The sequence below is a fragment of the Castor canadensis genome, chromosome 8 (assembly GCF_047511655.1).
Source record: "Castor canadensis chromosome 8, mCasCan1.hap1v2, whole genome shotgun sequence".
NCBI lineage: Eukaryota > Metazoa > Chordata > Mammalia > Rodentia > Castoridae > Castor > Castor canadensis.
In genome coordinates, this window is record NC_133393.1 from 98,092,134 (window position 1) to 98,117,137 (window position 25,004).

Sequence of the window (25,004 nt, forward strand, 5' to 3'; positions counted from 1 at the left end):
CTGTGACTAATGGATGAAGGAATTCATGGGGGCATGGGTTACTCTGAGAGTGGGCCTGCAGTCACAGCCAGTTTGGTTAGTCTCTTGCCACGTGATGCCCTGTAACACCTCAGGACGCTGAGAAGGCCATCACCAAATGCAGTCCTTTGACCTTGGATGAGAACCAAGAGTCAAAAGAGACCTTTTATTTCATAACTTATCCTGTCTGTTGTCTTGTGTTATTAGCAACAGAAAATAGACTAAGACAGGACCTGTCCAAGGCCATGTGTCACTATGAAGAGGAAACTGGTCTCAGGCTAGGGTGTGGACAGGAACCAAAGCCTTCACTTTTATCTCTTTCCTGCTCAAAGTTCCTGTCCCTCTTTCCCACTCAAAGATTCCATCCCAGCAATCCTCTCCGCCTACTTCCTGCTACATTAATTTTGTCACCTTTGATTGGATCATTGCCATCAGCTCACAAACATGTTGCTTTGTCTCCCATCTTCAAAACAAATGGAGTCTCTTGACCCTTTTTCTATTCCTTATCAGAGCGAAACTACTTGAAGGAGCTATGTATACTCAGGGTTCCCAATTCTCCTCTCACCTTCACAAGGTGAAGAGATTAGTGACCACAAGGAATGGGACATAGAATAAAGATAACCTAATTATGAGATGAGCTGAACTATGAGGCTAGGCTAGGCAGAAGGCATCCTGTGAGAGGGGATAGTGCCTTGTAAGTCTCCACATGAGACCATAAAGTCTATGGAGATGGATATAAAGAATGCAGAAGAAGCAAGAAAAGGAGGGCAGCAGTGAGGGATGCACTGGGAAAAATCTCATTATCAATAGTGGTGCCTATGTATCCCTTGGGGAGAATTTGTCCTCCCATACATAATCCCCATCGGTGCCTTCTAAGCCACTCCGATCAATATAAACAACAATAAAAATACTAATATGTGCAGCACTTATTATGGTCTGTGTCCTACTCTAGGTGCTTTACCCGTGTTAACTCACTTAATCTTTATAACAACTCTGAGAAATAGATACTACTAGTCTCCCTGTTTCACATATGCAGAAAATGCGGCACTGAGGAGTTAATGATTTGCTCAAGGTCACACCGTTAGTAAGTGGCATGGGGAGATTTAATCCCAGGAAGTCTGATTTCAGATCTGTGATTCTTAACTGTGCTCTGAAAGGCAAATATGGTTTGCTATGCAAAAAACAGCACCCAGCTGGACGCCATCTACACTTGCAATCCTAGCTATTCAGGAGGAAGAGATCAGGAGGATCGTGGTTCAAAGCCAGCCTAGGGAAATAGACCCTATCTTGAAAAAAACCCATTACAAAAAAGGGCTGGTGGAGTGGCTCAAGGTGTAGGCCCTGAGTTCAAATCCCAGTACCACAAAAAAGCAAAACAAAACAAAACAACAACAAAAAAACCAACCCAGCACCAAGATAAGTGTTTAGCCAACCTAATTGCTCTCACAGGTCCCTCCTATGAAGAAAGTCTGGGACGGCCACCACTGGGGTATCTGAAGCTACTTGCCAGTGACTTCCTTCCTCCTCTAATTCTCAATCAGAATCTGCTAGATAATGATCAGTGGACACAGGATTAATCTAAGAAATTAGGATTTCAGAGTGGACAAAGGAAAATTGGGAGAGGTGAAGAAAACTCCTCTTCATAAACTGCTGTGACTCCCTATTGCACAGAAGACAAAGTGAGTTCTCCAGCTTGGCCTATGGTCCCCAGCTCCATGATCCGGCTCCATCTGTTACACATGCTTTCTCATGTATGCTTTACTGTGGCCCCTTGGGAAGACATTATTATTCCCACTTTACTGGGAAAGACACTGAATCATGAGGGATTAGATGACTTGCCCAAGGTCACATGGAAAGTTGCATGCTTGTCCCATAGCACCAGTATATGTCAGAGCTATGAGCAAAGGAATGAAGGCAGCAAGACCCATTCAAAAATGCTCAAATGATCTGGGATGAAATCAGGACATGGGGTGTTCTCTATAAAAGAACTTTGTAAAATTGTGATGTGCTATATAGAGATTATTTATTTTGAATACTTTGCACTTATATTAGGCATACACCTAAGAATACATACCATAGAGTATGACTAAGTGGAATTAGTTGCTCTCTTGGATTCAGAGCACTGTTCCTTTGTGTCAAAGTGGAGAATTAAGAACAAAATTTGTAACTTGGGCTAGGTGTGGTGGCATATACCTTAATCCCAGATACTTGGAAGGCAGAGGTAGGAGGATCAAGATCTGAGGTCAGCTGGGCAAAGTTAGCTAGAGACCCTATATGAAGACATGGCTCAACTGGTAGAGTGCCTGCTTCACAAGCATGAGGACCTGCGTTCAATCCCCAGGATTCACACACCCCCCAAAATAAATTAAATTAAAAATTGTAACGGCATCTCTCTCTTGTTTGGAAAGTTGGTGTCTTCTTCTTGAGGGGCTGGTTCTTGGACTAAGAGGGCATCCAGTTAAGAGAAATAAATTTAAGTCAGACATCTGTCCTCAATGTTCTCCTTCACCCACTATGTGGCTGCAGTGATGTTCTCTGTCTTGCTGACATCCAGGATCCCAGTCTCCAGCTCACCTGACATCTGGCCCCTCACCTGCTCTGCCCATCAGATAAGTAGCCAGCACCCACAAGCCTCATATGTCCTGCTGTCAGGCCAGCAGGTGCCCAAAGGCTGAGTCACATCTCACAATTAAGTCATCCTTGACTCAGAGATGGCTCAGCAGTCACCTGCCTCTCACAGCACAAAAGGTCATAGCACCCCATGCAGTAGCTTCTTCCTCTCCTTCAGTGGAAAGACCAATTCAGATTTCTCCTTCTCTGGCACAATTAGAGAGAGAGTCAGCCTCTCTCTTCTCATGTCCAAAGCCCTGAGAGGCTTTTTAAGTGGGGTCTCAATTCTGCTTTGAAATTGTTTACTTTCAGTTCATGTTCACCTTCTGCCTGCTCCAAGTCAGAAATTCCAAAAGGAACATTTTGTTTGCTGTTCTGAGTTTGGCATTAACAGTCCCTGTAGCTGGGTGGTCAGGTGCAGAGGCACGAAGACACTGTCCTTGTACAAAACAGTCTCAAATAGACTGGCCAGTGAGCCTCCAGTTCTCCAGGCTCCTCTCTCTCCTCTGCCTCCTCCTTGCATTTGGGGAGAGGCTCACAGAGATCAGGGAACTTGCTGGGGTTCAGAGGAAAGGGAAGTATGCCCCACAGGAGAAGGGAAGTCCCCTGGAGGGAAGAGGACCCCAGTCATCATGAGCAAAGAGCTGGAAGAGACCAAGCTAGGCTGGTTAAGGGAGGTTTCAGAAGGTTCATAACAATAGTAGCAAGCCCAATCACTGCTGCTGGTCGGAAAACCCTGCCCCTAATGCGGGTGTATGGAAATTAAATCAAGCAGGTACTTAGTCAAAGAATAGGGTTCTAGCCTGGTGTGGTGGCTCAGGCCTGTAGTCCCAGTACTTGGGAGGCTGAGGCAGAAGTATCACGAGTTCTAAGCCAGCCTGAACTACAGTATACTTTTTTTTTTTTGGTGGGACTGGGCTTCAGGCTTGCAAAGCAGGTTCTCTACCATTTGAGCCATACCTCCAGCCAGAGCCTGGGACACATAGGGAGACCCTGTCTCAAAGCAAAAGAAAATAGGACTGGAGGCACATGGCTCAAGAGTGTTGCCTTGCAAGCATGAAGCCCTGAGTTCGAACCCAACTACTATAAAAAAAAAAGAATTTAGAGAGGAATTCTCTACTAGTTGTTTGAAAGGTATATAATGATCCTCTCTGAGCCTCAGTTTCCTACTTGTTAAAACCAGAGTAATAATACTTACCTTTCCGCATTGTTGTGGAGATAAAAGTGCTTAAAGCAGTGCCTGACATGGGGCAAGTCACTGGAGGAGTGCGTGCTGTCGTGGAGTGTGGTGACCCCCACGAGGGTGGAGTCCTGACTATACTTATTAGATGTGTAATCTTGTGCAAATGATTTAACCTCTCTGGGCCTCAGTTTTCTGCTCTATAGAACAGGAATAACCTCCTAGGACTGGTTGCAGAGACTAAATAAAATTAAACCACTTAGTGTATGGAAACCACTAAGCACAGCTTTTGGAACCAATACAAGCTAATTATTATTATTCTATTATTTTATTGTTCACATCTCCTGTTATCTTTAGATTTGCTCCTCTTTTGCTGCTCCATATGTCTATTGCCCAACTCTTCCCGCCACTAAAATATAAACTCTTTTACGATAGGGGCTTTGCCTTATCGTCCACTGTAATGCCAGAATCTAGATCCACACTGTTATGGTTGGATATGAAGTGTCCCCCACAGTCCTGGTCCCCAGCGGGAGGCGCTATCGAGAGGTGATTGGATCACAAGCGTGCTGACCTCATCAATGAGTTCATAGCTGAATGGCTGTTAGGAGGTAGGGCTTAGTTGGAGGAAACGGGTGTGCCTTTGAGGAAAGGGTAGAGCTTGTCCCCAGATCTTTTTTCTTTCCCTCTCCGCTTCTTGGAAGCCATGAACTGAGAAGCGTCCTCTCTCCATGCTTCCCGTCACCATGATGTTCTGTCTCACCACAGCGATGGAGTCAGCTGACCATGGACTGGAACCTCTGAAACCATGAGCCTAAATAAATCTTTCCTCTTTTAAGTTGATTTTCTCAGGTCTTTTGTCACAGTTACAAAAAGCAACTAACTAACTCACATGCCTGGCACATAGGAAGATCGTAACAGACTTGTCTTGACAGAGTACCTGGTTAAAATCCGTCAGTGGTAGCCAAGTGTGGTGACTCAAGCCTGTAATCCTAGCTTCTTGGGAGGCAGAGATCAAGAGGGTTGTGGCAAAAGGTCAGTCCAAAAAGTTCAAAAGACCCCATCTTAACCAATAACTGGGCACAGTGGTGCATGACTGTCATCCCCAGCTACATAGGGAAGCACAAATAGGATTGTGGTTCAGGCCAACCAGGGCATAAAAGTGAGACCCTGTCTCAAAAATAACTAAGGCAAAAAGGGCTGGAGGTGTGGCTGAAGTGATAAAGCACCTGCCTAACAAGCAGGAGTCCTTGAGTTCAACCCCCAGTACTGCTTAGAAAAAAAAAATCCATCAGTGGTTTTACCTTTAAATTATATGCTTACTTCATTCATTTTCATCATTCCTACTACCACCACTTGAACACTGGGCACCATTCTATCCTGCCAAACATCTCACCTTAGGTAAAGAATCGAATCGGCTACCCAATTTGGGCAAAGAGGGAGTAGAAAAAAACAAGGAGCAATTGAAGAGTATAAATTAATATCTCAGAATATCACTTAGCCATAGTTTCCCTCTAGTAAAAGGTGTGTTTTCAACAAAGAAAATTAATTTTTGACCTTTGTTTAACCCTCTTCATAGCATAGAGGTCTGAGTTTTTTTGGACAGTAAGCATTGTGACTGACTCTGCCCCAAACATCCCCACTCTATCCCATGATTGATCAAGAGCAGGTCATGGTGACTTCCACCCTTGTCAGAGATTGGGAGTGGGATTCAAGGAAAGCCTGACTGAGGGTGCCATCTTTTCTTTTTCTTACTTTTTTTTTTTTTTGGCAGTACTGGGGTTTGAACTCTGTGCCTCATTCTTATTAGGCACATGCCTACTCTTAGCACTTGAGCCACTCTACCAGCTCTTTTTTTTGTATTGAGTATTTTCAAAATATGGTCTCATGAACTATTTGCCCAGGCTGGCCTTGAACTGCTGTCTTTCTGATCTCTGTATCCCAAGTAGCTAGGATTATAGGTGTGAGCCACTGGCACCTTGCTCCCTTTCTCCATCTGGAAAGCCATGGAAAGCCAGGCTCTTTCCTCTGTAAGTTGGAAATGAGGAAACAAAGTTCCCATTGCCACTGGTATTCATGCCACAACAATAAAGGTTTCATCCAGAGCAAAGAAGAAGAAAGAGCCTGTGTCTTTGAGGCCACCATCCAGCCACTGGGTCCTGCTCTCACTCTTTATTGCTTAAGCCTATGCCAGTAGATCTTCCCATTACTTGTTGCTGATTCAGAATTTGGTGCCAGAAAGAAGCACTGCCAATACCAGACTGTCGTCAGTTGCATGGTGGCCCCCAAGGGCTATTTACGTGCTAACCCCTGGAACCTGTAAAAGTTACCTCACTTGGAAGAAGAGTTTTTGCAGATATAATTAAAGTACATTTTATTACTTTCAAATTCAGCCCAATGTTGAAAAGACATGTCATTTTAATTTAAAAAAAACATATTTGACTTTTATTATATGGCCATTCATCAAGATAAAAAGTTTTTCTGGGCTTGATGATGAATGCCTGTAATCCCAGCAATGAGGAGGCAGAGGCAGGAGGACTGCAAGTTCAAAGCCAGCGTGGGCTACGAATTGAGTTTCAGACCCGCCTAAATGACATAGTGAGTCCTTGTCTCAAAAAAAACAAGTGTTAGGGATGTAGCTCAGTGGGGTGCTTGCCTGGTATGCTCAAGGCCCTGGATTTGATTCCCAGCACAAAGAAGAAAAAAAAAGTTTTTCAACAAAACTTCATATGATCCAGAAGTTTAAGACTATTCTAAAATTTTAGTTCTGTGACTTATTTGCAGATGTTATTAATTTCAGAAATTGATTCTCCTGTAATTAAAAAAGAACCCTGGTCTGGGAATCTGAATACCTGAGTTCTGTCTCTGTCTTGGTCTCACTTCCTGCTCTGAGCATTAGCTGCTTCTCCTGTGGAACTATCAGTGGCTCCCAGGTGCCCAGATGCATCAGAGCCATATAGGTCCTTGTTATAAGTAGTTCTGAACTCGATCTCAGGTCCACTGAAAGAGATTTTTCTAACATTGAAGCCCATATGTGCTTTTAATTAACTGGGTGATTATGATACACGGCAAGATGAGCCCCAGGGTCCCTTGTTTTCTGATTTTTGTTCCATCACTGTCCTATCTCTGCTGCTAGATATTGTGCTAAAACAAAACCAAACACAGAATAAGCAATAAAAACCCAAGGCCCCGGTTTCATCATCATCATATCCCCCAACCCCAAAACCTTTACAGTGCCTCATAGATGGTAGGCACTCAATAAATAGTTGAAAAAATTAATCAATGGTGATAAAATAAGTGAATGTTATTTCATGTGGATCCCAGTCACCTACAGATAGAGAAATGTAAAGAGAAGAGAAACGATTTTAAACTTTGCCGGATACACTCTTGAATTTCCACTTGTCCTTCACATAACTTCACAATGGGTTATGTGCTTGAAGCAAGTGCGTTTTAGTTTTAGAGAGCTGTGGGAAGTGGGTCGAGATTGTCCTGTGGCCTTTCTCAGAGACGGTGACAGAAGCGAGTTTTCCCTTCCTTGACTTTTCCAGGTTCAGGAAAAACTTGTATCCTGCCTGGGTAACTGATGTCCTTGGGGTCATGTTGCAAAGGGCACCTCAAGTTTTTGGAAGACCCAGTAGATGGGAGGTGGCTTTGCCAGCAAAGGGTGTCAGCTGAGGACAGAGGCCTTTACAGTCAGCAACCCTAGGACACCTGACACCACCTTGAGACCCACAGTCCTTTTTCCCACTGCCTCTTCTGCATGTCACCAACCGTGCCTGGAGCCTCCCCAGCTCAGACACTGTCTGCTGGCCGTGGCAAGTATCGGCTCAGGATGAAATCTGTCACAGCAGTAGGCAACTTGGCCAGGGGGAGGTACAGTAGTTTGGCATCCAGGCCAGGGTTGTAGCGGATGCGGGGACTCCGGGAAACAATGGCGTGCTCCATGCTGTTGGTGACATCACTGAATCTTGGCTCTGCCAGCTGCATCATGTTTTTCAATTTGTCAGTGTCTGGGTGCACAGGGGAAAAAACAAAAGCCTCTATTATTCTTCATGAAAGATGGTTTCTTCTGAATTCCATCTAAGCTCCTTTTCCATCAGATCCCAGGTCTAGCGTTTCAAGCAGGTTTGCCCCACCATCCAGGATGTCCCTTACGTAAATACCCATTTATAGAAGGCTGGGTGCCATGACACATGCCCATAATCCTGGTTATTTGGGAGGCAGAGATCAGGAGGATCAAAGTTTGAGGCGAGCCGAAGCAAAATGTTTGAAAGACCCCAACTCAACCAACAAAAAGTGGGCACTGGTGATGCCCACCTGTCATCCTGGCTATGTGGGAAGCATAAATAAAAGGAAGATGGTCCAGGCCAGCCAGACATAAGTGTGAGACCCTATTTCAAAAATACCTAAAGCAAAAAGGACTCAGGACATGCTTTGAGTATAGAGTAACTGCCTAGCAAGTGCAAGGCCCTGAGTTCAAAACCCAGACTGCCAAAAAATAACCATTTATAGGATCATTATAAATCGTCTTATATCTCTGTCCAAATTCTACAGTGTAAGCTGAATTCCTACTATTGCATTAGACCAGCAACGAGACTGTGCCACTTACCAGTTGTCTGAGTTTAAGTTGAGTTCAAACTGTCATTATCTATAACACAGATAATAATACCTGCCCTGGAGAATAACAAAGATGTTTAATAGCTGGATAGACGATGGAGGAGGACAGAATAGAAAACATGGATATATGCATAGAAAAATTGGAAAGAAGGAAGTAGAAATATTGTCTGGCTGGTGAGATTTCTAGCTACATTAAGCTTCTTATTTTTCCTTTTCTTCTGTGTACTTTGTAGAGTCCCACATTTTCTATAAAAGCTTGCAGGGCAAAAGTTATTTAAAAATAGTAATCTGGCAGGGCACCATGGCTCATGAGTGTAAGATCAACTACTTGGGAGGCAGAGATTGGAAGGATTTGCAGTCCAAGTCCAGCTTGGGGAAATTTTTAGGGAGATACCATCTCAACTAATAAGCTGGGTTGTGGTGGTTTATATCTGTAATTCCAGCTATGTGGGAGATATAGGTAAGAGGATCCCAGTCTAGGCTAGCCAGGCAAAAGCATGAGACCCTATTGAAAAACAAACTAAAAAGCAAAAGGATTGGGAAATGACTCAAATTCAATCCCTAATCCTCAGTACTACCAAAAAAAAAAGTGATAATACTCCTGCCCCTCCCTTGTTCCAAAGGCCATCGTGGACACAAATGGCCAGCCCAGATGGCCGCCTTAACAGGGCTCTAACACAAGTAAGGTTTTTTCTGCTTGCAGCATGCTCATGGGTGTGGATACAAGGCTGGGCACCCGAGTGATACGAATCGGCTGGGGCTCTCAGTACGAATAGGAAACAGGCCGTCCATTCCTTGCCAGGCCCCTCTCTGAGACAATGGGACTAGGACAGGGACATGTTGGTGAGATTCAGACTTCAACGACAGCCCCAAGGACTCCAGAGAAACTGAATCTGAGAGTCAGCTGCCTGATGAGGGGTTAAAACTGGGAAAGAGAGCTGGGTACTGGTAGATGGCTCACACCTGTAATCCTGGGAGGCAGAGATCAGGAGAGCCAAGGTTCGAAGCCAGCCAATAGTTCATAAGACCTATCTTGAAAATATCCAAAACAAAAAAAAGGGCTGGTGGAGTGGCTCAAGTGGTAGAATGCCTGCCTAGCAAGTGTGAGGCCCTGAGTTCAAATCCCAGTACTGAAAAAAAGCAAAACAAAAAATTAGTTGCTAACTTCAGCATGGTCCAGGCAGGTGGGGAATTCACCCCTCAGGATCAGGACCATTGTGAGTGGTTGGTGAGAACAGGCCCCCCACACTTGAGGAACTCCCTTGTACTTTCTGGAGAGAAAATGCTAGAGTGAAAATTCCAAGCTATATTTTAGAATCTCACTTAAAGACAGATTTTCTATAAATGATAATGTCCTAGAAAGCCTCCAATCTTGGACCTGGAATGAGTCCCTCCCCAGCAAGGCCAGGACAAGGAGCTGAATGTGAAGAACCACCAGGAGGCTCAGAACTCTCACATCCCCTCAGGGCCAGGGAGACCTGTGTGGGCTGAGGCAGTGGAGGAAGGCTGATGTGAGGGACCATTAAGACCATGGGTCCTGAAGGGTGAGGGGACCCACACAGACTGTGGGATGGAAAACTACCCAGTCATGGTAGGCTATCTGAGACATGTTCTTCCATGGTCCTCTAAAATATTTAATGGCTCCTACTTTGGGTTGGAGTGGGAAGGGGGACAGAAGAGGTTCCCACGCAGCCCTATCATTCTCATGATTGTGAAGAAGAACATAACTTTAGGTCTGGGCACCTGGAAAAGTGTTTTGTTCTTGAGAGAATTAAGCAAGAGAGGCTAGAATGTATCAGGGTCCCGGTCATGACAGTTATCCCCTTCTTTGCCAGGGACAAGTCCTAGGCTTCATGTGGACCCTCCATCAAGTAGCAGGAGGACTAAATGGGGAGTTTTTGATGGTTTCCCCAGCAGAGTGGAGGTGGGAAGAGAAACCAGCCTGATGGTGTGCTCCCCATTAACAGCACCTGGCCGTGGCCTTAGGTTAGTTAGCGCAAGAACACCGTTCTCTGTGTGTCTTTCCCTGTGACTTTGTGTGCTAATTCTTTGGGAATGTGCCATTTCCAATACGGTTCTAAGGGCTGGAGGGGTGGTTCAAAGCAGTAAGAGCTCCAGCCTAGCAAGTATTAGGCCCTGAGTTCAAACCCCAGTGCTGTCAAAAAGAAAAGAAAAGAAAAGAAAAAAGGATCTCCAATATGGTTCTATTCTAGGTATAGTTAAAAATGACTCCAGGAAATCAGGGGGCCTGGTCCTGGGGTTTACAAGTCAATCAGGGGTGACCATAGCAACTTTCTAAAGTTTGTGTCACATGGTGCTGTATGAACACTCCTAAATATGTTTTCAATCTGTTCCACTGCACCCTTGCCACTTCTCACACTTGTCACTTCATGTCTTCATCCTTCCTTCATGGGTTTCTGGAGGAGCTCCCAACTGGCTGCTTTGTCTTTCCCAAGGCCCACAAAGGTGACCAGTCATTTCAGAGCTATTTACAAGTTTCCCTGGCACTTTCAGGATAAGATCCACACGCCTCAGTGTGGCCACCACAACCTTTCATGCCCTGATCCATAATCTCTCCCCACCTCTGTTGCCTTTACCCTTCACTCATGCCAGATAAGTACTAAGAGCAACTGGGAAGTTTCAGTGAGCTCATTCTGCCATTAGGCAGAGTGCTTTACATTTTTATTTAGTTCTTCTAGCAATCTGGGAGAGAGGAATTATTATACTTTTTAAGTGAATAAGCCAAAGTTTAGAGAATCATGCAAGGACTTTTGGAATCCAACCCCAGAATCCACTCTGCCTCCATAAGCATCTGATGATCAGGTCTCCAAATGTCGCTCATGTTCTTTCTTCAGCAAACATCTCTCTGTCTTGGTGAACTGCTATTCATTGTCACTTTGGTGAGGCTTTTGTGGCAGCAGAATCAGGTGTCTGTACTGTTCGCTGTTGCTTTGTTTTGTGTGCATGTCTATCATTGCACACACCTCTGTGTGGCCTTGTATTTGCCATATCTGCCCTGTTGGATTCCAGGAGCCTGTGTCTCACCCCCGTATCCCAGTCATCACTAGGTAACTGAAGAGAAAAGCCAATCGATTCGGAAAGTATTAATCTAAAAGCAGTAATACTGTTGGAAATGTTTCTCAGAAATCACGGTGTGGCACACAGATGAATTGGCCTATTGTGGTATTTTTTAAGCTCAGTCCTTACTGGGCTTCAGCATAACCGTACTAGCGTTTTTGCAAGTGGGTCTCAGAGGAAATTTGCCTTCATATATATTCTTTCATGAACCTCATTGAAGACTACAGTCGCTGCCTGCCTTGAGTACTTACTTGCTAAATGGTTTAATGAAATTTTTAGGCACTGATTAAATACGTGTTGCACCCCAGTCTCAGGGTAACCCCATAAAAAATTTGGACCACTCTTGCTAAGAGAGTTTTAGGGGGATTACACAGAGAATTTATGTTATTCACTCCCACTAACATCTATTCCCTTTGTTCTCAGCAGCTGAAGATTTCCCTTTGGGGACCCACTGTTCCCCCACTCTGAGTCTTTGGTCTGGGAGGAGCACATGACCCTACCTGAATCAATCCCTTCAACCAACCACTGTGTCTTCCTCTGATCCAACTGCCGACTTTCCATGGAACTACTGCAAAGGACTCTTTCCTTTTCCCAGCAGACCTCCCTCTAGGAAGGGGTGAGGAGATGCCACAGTTATGAGGCTCCCACAGGGCACAGAGTTTGTGAGACTAGAGTAGAAACAAAACCAGAAGAGCCAAGAAATAGGATGAAAACAGTCCTAACAGTATTATTTTGGGTCTAGATTGAGCTGTATTCGAAGTCCATTTTGCTTAACTTTTTAGTTATTGAGTAAAAGAATTTCTATTCTGTTTAAATAACTTTGGTAGGATTTTGATACCTGTAACTGAGAAAGTCCAAAGTGATCTATACCCTTAGGATGTGTTTTTTCTCCACACAGAATCTAATATGTCCAGAACTAAAAGATTACTTTCTTTTTCTTTTTTGGCAGTACTGTTTTTTTCGTTTTGTTTTTTGCGGTACTGGGGTATGAACTCAGGGCCTTTATCTTGAGCCATTCTGTGAAAGTTTTTTTTTGAGATAGGGTCTTGGGAACTATTCTCCTGGGGTGGTTTTGAACTGTAATCCTTCTGATCTCTGCCTCCTGAGTAGCTAGGATTACAAGCATGAGCCACCAACACCCAGCAGTACAGGGGTTTGAACTCAGGGCCTCATGCTTGCTAGGCAGGCGCTCTACCATTTGAACCACTCCACCAGCCCTGTTTTGTGTTGGGTATTTCTGAGATAGGGCCTTGCAAACTATTTGCCCAGGCTGGCTTCAGACCTCAATCCTCCTGATCTCTGCCTCCTGTGCAGCTAGGATAATAGGCATGAGCCACCGGCACCTGGCAAAAAATTATTTTTTTAAAGGAACACTTCACTGAATATCTTTTCCCTGAATCTTCCCTATCAATGAGTGAAGTGTGCTTCCATCCACCAGGTTCCTCAGCATAAATCTGGCCCTCATCCTCCTCAATTTCCTCTTCCCCACCCTCAGGGGCAGCTGGTCTAATGTAGGACTGGTACCCAGCAATTTCTTTTCAACTCTTCCACCTCCTCTGTCATGCAAACCACCATCCTGTCATGCCTGGAAGACTGCAGGCGCCACATAGGTCTTTCCATTACAGTTCAGAACACATCCTTAATCCGTCAGTGTCATTTGATGCTCTCCTTTGTCCTGTGCCCTTCAGCTATCCCTTGCTCGCTGCTCTCTCTTTAAGGAAACCCATAGTTTCCTTCATGGTTTCCTTAAAGTCATTCAAAAGGAGTGTCCTGCCTCAGAGGCCCCCCTGCAAAAATCTCCCTGCCCCACCTCTTTTCACTTTCCTGCAATGCCTAGCTCTTCCTCTTTCTCAGAGAAGAGGCCCCTGTGCCATAATCTGATTGGGGGCCCCGACTCCCAGCTCTGTTCTTTCATAGCCTTGCTTCTCCCCATGGCACCTAACTATGTTTATCATTAAACATATGTGTTTTAATTAACATTTGTTTTCCCTACAGAGTCTTCAGCTTCAGGTACCAAGGAGCAAGCACAGCACACTGTCCACTCCAAGTCTGAAGCCCCACACCGTGCCTGGCACACAGCAGTCTTACAAGGAAAGGTGTATTAAGCAAAGAAATGACTTTCTTGGTTCTCAAGTCTCAGCTTTGAACTCTCTGTTGATGTATAATGTTCAGAAATGCATGCCATTAAAATAAGTCCCTCCACCAAGCATTTCAGATATTCCAGGAATTTGCTCCAGTGATTACATTTAGCCCATTGCTGTAGTTTGAATCTGAATGTTCCCCAGAGGCCCATGAGTTAAAATCTTGGACACCAGCTTGGTGTTAAAGGAAGGTGGTAGAATTTTAAAAGGTGGGGCATAGTGGAAGGTCTTTAGGTCATCATGGGACCCAGGCCCCTTCCTCTTCCTCTCTGGCTTCCAGCCAGGCGGTAAGTAGTTTTGCTCCACCACAAGCTCCTGCCATGATCTGCTGCCACAGGTTCAAAACAATCACAAGGCAAACTGATCATGGACTGAAACCTCTAAAACTGTGAGCCAAAATAAGTGTTTTCTCTTGGTGGGTTGATTATCTCAGGTGTTTGTTATAGTAACAGAAAGCTCATTAACATACCTAACCAGAGTTTCTGGGTACATTTAAAAAAATTCATCACTTTTAATTTTGGATAATTTTTTGCTTGTTTGTTTTTGAAACAGGGTCTTGTTATGAATCCTAGACTGGCCTTGGACTTTCTATGTAGCCCAGGCTGGCCTTGAATTCATTATGTAGCCCATGCAGGCCTCATACTCAAGATCCTCCTGCCTCTACCCCCTGGGTGCTGAAATTATAGGAGTGTGTCACACCTGGGTGGATAATTATTATTTAAGGATCTCTCTTTGTAATAAGAGAACTTATAACTTATAGGGACCAGTGTAATGGAGAAAAGGAGACCATACTCCATTTAAGGGAAGATAATAACAGCAACCTCATTTTTTTTTTTTTCTGACAGTCCTGGGGGTTGAACTCAGGGCCTTGTGCTCATTAGGCAGGTGCTCTATCACTTGAGCCACATTGCCAGGTCTTTTTGCATTGGTTATTTTTGAGATAGGGTCTCACTTTATGTCCTGGCCAGCCTGGACCTCTGATCTCGTATTTGTGCTTCCCCACATAGCTGGAATGACAGGCACATGCCACTGCATCCAGCCATTGGTTGACATGGGATCCCGAAAATTTTTTGTCCTGGCTGGACTCAAACTGTGATCCTCCAGATCTTCACCGCCCAAGGAACTAGGATTACAGGCGTGAGTCAGAGTGCTTAGCAACCTCAACCTCTTAATTCAAAATTGTTCTCGCCAGGGACCAGGTGCTACTCTACACTTAATTCTCAGAACTAATTGCAAATGAGAAAACTGAGAGGTCACATAACTTGCTTAAGGCCAGCAGCAAGTTGATATCTGCAACCTGGCAGCCTCATTCTGAGCCTAACCATGACCAAAACTTGCCTCTCAGGAATGTTCATGCACCCAAGTAAAAGAGGGGGGAAAAAAAGAAAGCTGTGGGTAAAGGAAACACAGGACTAGGCAGCTGAGGTCCAGAAGGAGTGGGAAGAGAACTGGGTGTGCAGCTGCTTTGCTCTGGACCAGCGCAGGACCAGCTCTGCCTTTCCTGTCTGAGAGGCAACTGGAGAAGGGAGATGCCTACCAAGGACGTGTCATCTAATTGTGTCAGAACCAGTTTCTATCGCCAGAGATTGCCCCACACACAGGAGTGCCCCAGGGGCTGCTCTCCCTCCTGACCCTGGGAGCTGTGACACAGAGTAGCCTAGGAAGTCTCATGGATTCTCCCCTCCAGAAACGAACTGGCTAAACTTTAAAGAGTAGATGCTCTGACGGAATGTGGGACTTTCTGGCCCTCAGAGTGAACATCTCTCTTCTACCAGGAAACGTCCAACATTTGGCAATTCCTTCATAGCCCCTCCAGGCCGCACTCTCTCATGTCCCCCACTGGCCTGGGCTCCATCCATCCCCACGCTGGAGGAACTGCACAAAGTTTGAGCAGCACAGTAAATAACTGAGATGTCCTTCCTCCACCCTCCAAAGGACCTAAGTTTCCCAGAGACCATTATCTAGGGGAGAGAAAGAAAGTTGCCAAGGGACCCTCTCTTTTAAATACCCATGTGTTCATTTTCCTCTTTAACAAGCACTTATTGTAAAACACGTCACACATATTAATCTCTTAGCAACCCTGTGAGGCAGGTGCCATTATTAGCTACATTTTGGGTTTTTTTGTTTGTTTTTTGCAGTACTGGGCTTTGAACTCAGGGCCTACACCTTGAACCACTCCACCGGTCCCCCGCCACACACACACACACTTTTTTGTGATGGGTTTTTTTCGAGATAGGGTCTCATGAACTATTTGCCTGGGCTGGCTTTGAACCTGATCTTTGTCTCCTGAGTAGCTAGGATTACAGCTGTGAGTGGGCATAAGGAGGCCAGAAAATAAGAGGCGGAGTCAGGACTTGAACCTAGGCAATCTGGCTTCAGCAGGCATGAACTTAGTCACCTCTCTCAGAAAATGCTCTTCTCAGAGCATTTCCACCTGATCCGCCTGCACATGATGTTTGGGGCAGGTGCCAGGAGTAGGCGGCATCTTTCCCCACTCCCACTCTCCTCTCCACAGCACCCCAGCAGCTGTTGTTCTGCAACTTGGTCTCTATTCTCAAACCCCACCCCCCCCACTGTTCTGGCCTTAGGCCCGAGTCCCTGTAAACTGAAAGCCAGTCAGTGACACCAAGATCTCCCCTACCCCTCTCAGAGACACTGCTCCTGCCCAGGGACTCACAGATGCTGAAGTACTCCTCTCCGTAGCTATCCCGGGTCTCCTGAGGCAGCCGCTCCCACAGCTTCTGCAAGCGTGACTCCATGCCCTCATTGCCCAGAATGGATGTTCGGTAGTTTCCCGGTTCAATGATGCTTACCTTCACCCCAAAGAAGTGGAGCTCACGCCTGGGAAATTAGAGTTACATTCAGTCTGGGCCTTCAGATGACAGTCATTGGAGAGAGTCACCTCTGGAGGGACTTGTCTCTCCAGGAAGCTCAGAGGTACTTCTCCCACCCTGGCAGCTGGCCCAGGCATTGCCTTCTTGCAAACAAGCCTTCCTTAGGGCCTTTACTCTTTCCCAAGCTGGTCCAGCAGTCTCTGAGCAATTTGCATTAGGCAGACCCAGCAGAGAGGACATCTACGAGAATCTAGTCAAGGTCAAGTCCTTCCCGCTCAGCCCCACACCCACGTGACAAAAGAAGTAAGGGGATCTATAAAATGCCTGCATCCTCCTCCAACAGTCACTCAGGGACACCCCTGCCCCAGGCCTCAGGGTCTGTTTGGGGAACTCTCTCTGGCTTACTCCCATAAGTCCAACAGGGTTTCCCTCATTCAGGGGCTGCTCAAGGGAAGACCCATCTGACGCTCTCATCTCCACCCACCTCTTCTCTCATCCCTTCTTTTCTTGGTCCTTGGGGGTGGCTCACTAAGGTCTAGTCTTTCTCCTGCTACTGTCTTAGCTTCCTCTCTCCAGCCTGTTCTGCCCACATGCTATCAGCTCCTACCCTTCTCTTTCTGAGGAAAACCTCCCAAGAGCCCCACCCAGAGAAGTTTGGTACCAGGGCCCAGTCACCTGATGCTGTCAGAGAAGGCCTCAACGCCAAACTTGGAGACACAGTAGCCACCGCCGATGATAGCTACACGACCACCAGAGCTGGACATATTGACCACTCTGCCCCGTGCTTTCTTGACCATGGGCAGCATGTGGAGGGTGACTTCGATCAGTCCTACTAGGTTCACATTGATCACCTTCACAAAGTCCTCCTTGGTCAGCCATTCATTGGGACCACTGGGCAGGCCCACACCAGCATTGTTCACTAGGGCCCAGAGACCTGGGAGTGAGATGGAAAGAGAAAGAATCACACGGGAAACCATCTCTGAAAAGGTAACAGAGACCACTACCCACCAGCTCAGGGCCACCAAGGATGGCTGAGCTATTGTATAAGACAAAGACGGTGTGACTTGGCATGGAGGTGGGAGCTACAGCAGCTTGAAGGACAGTGTGCTCTTTTTCTAGCTCATGTGGTCTGCCAGCTAGCTGGAACTCTGTACCACCTACAATCCAGGCTGCATGAGGCTAATAGCATCTAAGCTGTTATCACTGAGATAAGAGATACCACTTTCATACCAGTGAATTAATAAAATTGAATTCCCTCACTAATCTAATCTAAGTATAAGAAACCAATTCCATTCACCCATTCCTAGTCATCCATTCACACAATCATTCATTCATGCACCTACCTGTGCAATTACAGGATCAAGGAGACATGAAATGAACAAGCCAGGGTCTCATTCCTCAAAGAGCTCACAAGCCATAAAGAAAACTACTACTATTTATAAATAAATACATAAAACATTTAAACAAAATACATATGGAAAAATAAGGTCGGGGCTCTCCTTACATTGGGTTGGTAAAAAGGGAAGAAATAGTTCTTACGATTGGTCACTCCACTCTGTAGGGCTTCAGGTTAGAAAGCTGCAAGTTCTGGGCCTGGTTCTAGCTCCAGTCATGGAGCTTGCTTCCCTTTGTGGTTCTGCACCAGAACAGTTGTTTCCAGCTGGTCCCACAGACTGCTACCAAGGTGGAGGCTTCAGGAAAAGCTCTCCTTTAATTTGTTTTACATATTGAGCTTTCAAGTAAAATTTCACCATGGGTGATGGTACTAAACTCATACTAGAAAAGCTTCCAAATGGCCCTCAAGGGCCCTTCTGGCTCTTTTAGCTGAGGAACCCAGGAGCCCCACTCCCTGGATCCCTTCCCCTTCCCTCCTTCCATTGTATCTCCCATCTTGGCCAACACAGCCTCAAGATACTCTGCCTGGCAAGATCCACTCTTTCCCGAGGGCAGTCTGGGTGCCAACATCAATCCTGGTCTACTTCTCTCGTTTGGTCTGGGGTCCCTATCCAAGCCACACCTCCTATCTTCCTGCCCTCTTCTAATTAGATAGACTCCAGGAGAGCAACTGCCCAGCAGGACTGGAGACTTCTAACCTATGGGGACTCTCCTGCCTTACAGGGGAAAAAAGAGGCTTCTGAGACCCCAAAGATCATAAAACTCTAGGGGTCTCTGCTGTGGAGAACACACACCATTGATACCTCTGATTATCCTGGTGAATGGTTCCAGCAGAGGATGCAATGTACTGGGGACCAGGAAAACTTTACTATTTTTTCTTTTTCTGCAAAGAGTAACCAGAGAATAGTCAGAGCAGGGTTAACAGCTTTAGGGCTGTGCCAACCTCATGTCCAGGGACTCTCAGGGGCTTCAAGAAAGCATGCAAGCATTGCCTCTGCCCCCACGCCCAGTTCCCAGTGCTTCTTAGACCAAGGATGTAACCCCTAACACAGGCAGAACAATGGTCCTCCAAAGATGTCACCGTCCCAACCCTGTGACTATGTTAGGTGACATGGGAAAAGGGAGTTAAGACCATAGGTGACATTGAGGTAGCTAATCAACTGACCTGGGGGGGAGGACATTATTCTGAATTCACCTGGTAAGCCCATACAGTCACTAGGTCCCTTCTAAATGGAAGAAGAAGGCAAAAGCCAGAAAACCAGAGAGATGGAAAAATCATGAAGAGAACACAGCTTAATCTTGCTGGAGGAGGGAGTGGGTCAGCACCAAGGATTGCAGGCAGAAGGTGGAAAAAGACCAGGAAATGGATTCTGCCCAAGCACCCCCGGAAGGAGCACAGCTCTGCTGAGGCTTTGGTTTTAGTCTAATGAGGCCCATTTTGGATTTCAAAATTACAAGATAATAAAGATGTGTTGCTTAAGCCACTACATTTGCGTGAATTTGTTACAGCGGCGATAGGAGACGCATACACCCCAGTGAATCATGAACACAAATGGCTCTGGGCTGAATGAAGGGAGCTGGCTGAAGCAGCATGGTGGACAGAGGCTCACCCTTGCTGAATTATTCATTAATTTGCTCATTCAACAAATATTTATTGAGTACCTCCTTAAGGTGCCAGGCACCTTAAGAACATTCAGTAAATAAAAGAAATGAAAATCCCTGTTTCCAGGAAGCTTTATTCAAGCAGAGAAAACAGATAATAAATAAGAAAGTAAGTAAACTGCAGTGTGCGTTGGATAGGGATAAATGCTAAGGAGAAAAAAAAAGCAAGGCCACTATCTGGCTCCTTTCAGGCCCTAGGGTCCTGTTGCCCTCACCTGAGCAGAGGCCCAGTCCATGTCTGGGAGTGAAGACTTCCTCAGGTTGCTGCTTCTGCAGCCAAACTATCCTATTCCTCCTATCCTATGTCCACATCCCGTGTGCTAGAAATCTACGAGGCAGGTCCCCACACACTCTTGGTCCAGCCCTAGCTCACAGCCTTCTTTCCCAATGGGAGCAGCCACTCTGATGGAAGCGCCAACATCCACATTGATGTAAGGAAGGGATCAGTCTCTTTCCTGTCCGACACCATCAAAGACAACAAACCCCACAGAAAATGCCTTCTCTTAGAATCCAACTGGTCCTGCCCCCTCATTCCTGCCTCTAACTTGATCCCTGCAAGAAATGTGCTTGCACTTCCACAGGTGCTAATGGTAGGGCTTCTGAAGTTTCTGAGAGGCACCTCCATCTTTAGAGGTTTGGACATACAAAACACATCTTCCCTCCCTCATCTCCTATTGAAACCTCTGCCCCATCCCTCTGAATTTCTGGGGGAGAAAACTTCCTCCAAAAATCACCTCTTGGTGTGAACATACCAAACCATACAGTGTTTTCCAATCCAACTGCACCCCCACCCCAGCACCCCCACCATGTTCCCTCCATTACCTCTCCCACGTAATTCAGACATCGAATAGAAACTGAGAAAGCCAAAGAATGCAGTTTGCCCCACCTTGCTCGCCCACTTGGTCCCTCACCCACTGGGCTGCAGCTTTGATGCTCTCAGTCTTGGTGACATCCAGGAGGGTAGTCTGCAGTTGGTAGGAGGTGTCCTGCTGAAGTTTCTGGGCCCCCTCCTCAGTGAAGCAAGCAGCCAGTACTCTCATGCCCCGATCAACTAGCTGTTTGGCCAGCAGGTTCCCGAAGCCCGAGTCACAGCCAGTGATGAAGACATATTTCTCAGAGAGGTCACGAACCAGATTGCAGTTCTTGAACCAGCGGTACATAAAAGAGAAGTCCATGATTGCCACCATGGGGCAGTGGGGTGCTGATGGTCAAGAAGAAGGGGGCTCAGGAGACAGCAGGAGAGGCTGGCCCTCAGAGGCCAGCGGCAGTCTGCTGGAACCCACGGGGAAAGAGAGCTTCTAGAACTTGCAACACATGCAGGGCCCCTGGGTGAGCCACACAGTAATTTTATAGGTGGATGCATCACCACACCGACTAGTCCACATACAAGAAATTCAAGTCCAACCTGAAACCTTGTCGCCTCTGACAGTCCTGGTGACTGCCTCCCTTTCTCCCCCTGTCCTGATGGATGAAAAGGCCCAAAATGGGAGAGCTCATAGCAACATGGAGGCAAAGGGGTGGCTCACCAGAATAGCATGAGAGGGCAAATGAGAAGAGGATTCAGCCCAGAGAGTCCCTGAGAAAACACCCCAGTGTCACCTCCTGCCTGGGGACCAGTGTTTGTCATGGTTGGGTACTGGTGGTTAACACATATAATCCTAGCTACTCAGGGGCTAAGATTGTACTTTAAGGCTAGCCTATGAAAAAAAAAGTTTGCAAGACCCCATCTTAGTGGAAAAAAGCTGGATGTGGTAGCTCATGCCTGTGATCCCAGCAACAGCAGGAAGTGTAAAAGAGGAGCATTACAGTCCAGGCTGGCCAGGGTAAAAAGCAAGACTGTATCTCCAAGTAACCAGATCACGGCCAGAGGCATGGCTTAAATGGTAGAGCACCTGTCTAGTAAGCATGAAGCCTTGAGTTCAAATCCCAGCACTGCCAAAAAATCAAAAAATCATTTGTCATGAGTACAGGTATATAAATAAATTTAATTTTTGTTATCAGGGAAAAAAAATAGAAATTTATTAAGGCAAAACAAACAAAAATTAGACTGGGCCCTCCAAACTCCAAGAGAAATGATGCCCAGTTCATCAGCCCTTTGGAAATCATAAGTGCATCTCCACCATGAGAGATGATGAAAAACACAGGGCTTCCCATGCTGGGTGCCTCCATTGTCCTGAGGCAGAGGCAGTGGGCCTCCTGTAGGGAAGGCTAGGGATACGAGGCCTGACTTCCAGAAAGTCAAAAGATCTGAGGCGACCAGATCTTGAATCCGTTGGGAGTGATGCTCAGGACACAAGTCCATCATTCCACCCACTTCCCTGGTGACCAGGCCAACAGAGGGACCCTGGGATTGAGGGCACAGCCACTTCCCCAGGCAGGGTCCCAGGAGGCATTTTCCTTTTACCCCAGGGATCATTCTGGGAAGTCTGATGAGCTCACTCGGGAGCCTGAAGGGAGGTAGTTAGTGACAGTGGGAGGAAGGGACCAGCTGGCCCAGGAGCTAATTGGATGTACGGAGTGAAGAGAGGCCAGAAATCAAAGTGATCCAAAGGCGTGAGGCCAACAACAGGTAAAACCACAGGTGGCAAGAGAAGTCAGTCAGGAGGTAAGAAACTTCAGCATTGGGAGGAAAGGCAGGGAGTGGATGGCTCTAATGTGAATATCACTGAGACAGGTCCAGCTAGATTATGAGGCTGGATGGTGACTTCACTGCAGAGAAGGAAGGGCCTGGCCAGAGAGGTCTTATCTCTGAGAAGGATGAGGCATAGGAGAAGCAGAAGCTGCTCCATATGAGGGGAAAATGTCAGGGTCAGGCCTTGGAAGGGAAGGACAGATTCCAGAAGATAAGACAGAGGACTCACAGAAAGGTAGGAGGAAGGCTGCTAACTAAAGCAAAGGAAATAAGGACGTTAGCTAGGTGTGAGTCGTGAGGGCCCACACCCAGGATTGCTTAAGATGCAGGGACAGAATGATGCTGGGGTGTAGGGTGGTTCCTTGGCTCAACTTCCAGGGTCACCATTCCTCAGGATGAACCCGGTCACCAGTTTACACCTTTTCTGTTTGGAGGACCTGACATAGAAATGGAGCCACAAAATTTCCTCAGGGAAGGGACAAAAGTTGCATCTCCTTGATCCACAAATTTTCAACTCTGACCAGCTCCAGAATCAGTTAAAGCAGGTGTAACCTCAGAAAAACCCAGCAAGGATTGGCCATTCTGTACCAAGGGTGGTGGTGGTGATGTCTTCAGATCATGAACCCATCTCAGAATGGTGAAAGACAAACCTACTATTTCATTCCTTCCCCAAGGCATAGCACGTTCTGTAATGAGTTGGAAAGTGTCTCCAGTCTCTGTTGGCTTCCTGGGTGAATGAACGAGGAAGCCATGGCTGGGAGAAGTCAAACAATGTCCCTCAAAGACCGAATTGGCCCAGGGATAGTGGATATCTCAGTTCCTGGGAACATAAGTGAAATCTAGAGGTTGGCTTGGAACCTGAAGAAAGATGACTCAGAACTGACCCAACACAGGCCTAGGTCAGACCCACCCACCTTCTGGGCCTCTCTGCTGACTCTCAGCATCCGTTGAGCTCAAGTGTAAAATGCAGACCATGGAAGTGGAGCTATGAAGGCCACATGCAGGGTTGGGAGCACCTCCCACCTGAAATGACAGTCTCCTCACTGAGTTGGCACTTGAGGCCTGAGAGATCAGGCAGGTGGGTGCCCTCCTTCCCCACCCCATGTTCACAGGTTCACAGGTTTCTTTAAAGGAGAAAAGCCCTCACCTCCTCCAGGCTGTTTCCATTCTGTGTGAGGGAATGGTCTGGCCACAGTGCGACATACCCAGAGGAGGTAGACAGGAGGAAGCAGGGATGGACTGAGCCCATGTCCCTGGTCTCTGCTTTTGCCCCACCAAAGTGCATATGGCTCAGATTCCTTAGAGTAACAGGTCGGCCAGGAGGTACAGAGCCTTGAATGGCAGCCCAGTAGGATGCCAATAATTGCCACTGGATTTCCATTCTTCTGAAAAATGTGCTTCATTCTTCCTGATATTCCCAGAATCCTGACAAATATCTCAGGAAACACCAGTGGCAGAGGGGAGGAGGGATGGGGGTGGACCTATATGATGGTAGAGACTTGAGAGATCCCTCCTACCACTCTATTTTGAGCCCCCAACACATCACCCCTCACCCCACCCCACCAGACCCTAGCAGGCACCCCAATCTTGGCTTCACAGGGCCTTGAAGAACTCCCGTAGACCATGGCATCCACCAGAAATGTGGGTATGTAGCTTATGAGGAGGTAGGAGAGTTTGGTGTCCCAGCCAGGGGCAGGGATTCAGGTGGTCAACACATGCTCCATGCCATCTGTCACCCAGGACAGATTCATCAGATTGTGTTTCATCAAAATCTTTTCACACATTTTGAGGTCTGTTCAGGATGAAAAAAGATCCCAATGTAATCCCTCCACTTCCACTAATAACTCTACATTAGGAGGAAAGTTTCTAAGAGCTTCTGGCTCCACAGTGATATGCACCCGAAATCTAATCTACCCACACTCCCCAAGGAAGCCTCCACATTTACCTGGGGAACAATTTTCCATACCAAGCTTATCTGGTTGCCTTCCTGGGAGTATTGGGGCTGCATAAATTGAAGGTCTCTGCTAGCAGAGTCTATTCATATGAAAATCAGCTTTCTTCAAACTCAGCTCTATTGTCATGAGTCTACGGGTGTCTTCCCTTTCTGGATTCACTTTCTTCTTTACAATATTGAGGCTAATTTGCTAGCCATGGTAGCAAGTTGCTATAGTACCAGCTTTTTGGAAGGCTGAAATGGGAGGGCTGCTTAAGCCCAAGAGTTCAAGTCCAGCCTGGGCAACAGTGAGACCCCACACGAAAAAAAAATTTGAGGAGGTGATGAACTTGTTCAAGTTACACTGTATGCAAGTATGGAATTATCACAATGAAATCCCCTTGTATTGTTAATGTATGCTGATTCAAAAACAAAATTTTAAAAACTGAGGGGTCACGCAGCACCATGGGAGTAGAGCTAAACATCTTCATTTTTCCAGGGAGCCAGAGCCTGAAGGATGGACTCTGTTGGTGATGAAGGTGCAAATGAGGGATCCAGGACCCTGCCTCTCCTCCTACTATGTACAGCTCAGTCACAGGATGACAGAAACTTCTTACATAGATCTCCTTGACCTCCTGGCCCTGCCCTTTGCCTCCTGGAAGAACCCACAAGTCTTTTGAAGAACCTGGGCTTGGTAACAGCCAACTTCACCCCAAAAAAGAGAGCTTTCTCCTGCAGGGTATACAGATAGAAGACAAGAGTTTCAGAGGATTAGGGAGGCAAACCAATACAGCAAATAAATCCAATAAAAATGTATAACAGGACTGGAGTAGGATCATCTGTAAAGCAGCTGGGAAGCATAGCAGCTGGGGCTAAAAGGTTCAAAGATGGCATTGCCTCTCTGTGT

The 25,004-nt window shown here is 46.4% G+C and overlaps 1 protein-coding gene across 2 annotated transcripts; it reads right to left on the bottom strand.

Moving 5' to 3' along the window:
* Window positions 1-3,493: 3,493 nt before the first annotated feature.
* On the bottom strand, window positions 3,494-23,692 carry Sdr9c7 (short chain dehydrogenase/reductase family 9C member 7). 2 transcript variants are annotated; one of them, XM_074083704.1, is made up of 5 exons: window positions 20,444-20,624; window positions 18,674-18,753; window positions 17,151-17,409; window positions 16,319-16,482; window positions 3,494-7,815 (listed from the first exon to the last, which is right to left on the bottom strand). In XM_074083704.1, exons 1-5 carry the CDS (start codon window positions 20,482-20,484, stop codon window positions 7,598-7,600), a joined length of 762 nt encoding a protein of 253 aa, XP_073939805.1. In that variant the 5' UTR covers window positions 20,485-20,624; the 3' UTR covers window positions 3,494-7,597. The 2 variants fall into 2 exon arrangements, with proteins under 2 accessions (XP_073939805.1, XP_020018793.1); XM_020163204.2 differs by lacking the exon at window positions 18,674-18,753 and having other exon boundaries at window positions 20,419-23,692.
* Window positions 23,693-25,004: the final 1,312 nt, after the last annotated feature.

Bases quoted from the DNA above. Each gene is read 5' to 3' on its own strand.
- Sdr9c7 (XM_020163204.2), bottom strand. From the start codon at position 20,719: ATGGTGGCAATCATGGACTTCTCTTTTATGTACCGCTGGTTCAAGAAC. The intron at 17,410-20,418 runs GTGGGGCAAACT...TCTCACTCCCAG, and splicing joins GGACCAAGTGGGCGAGCAAG to GTCTCTGGGCCCTAGTGAAC. The intron at 7,816-16,318 runs GTGAGTCCCTGG...CTGTGCACCCAG, and splicing joins AGAGGAGTACTTCAGCATCT to ACACTGACAAATTGAAAAAC.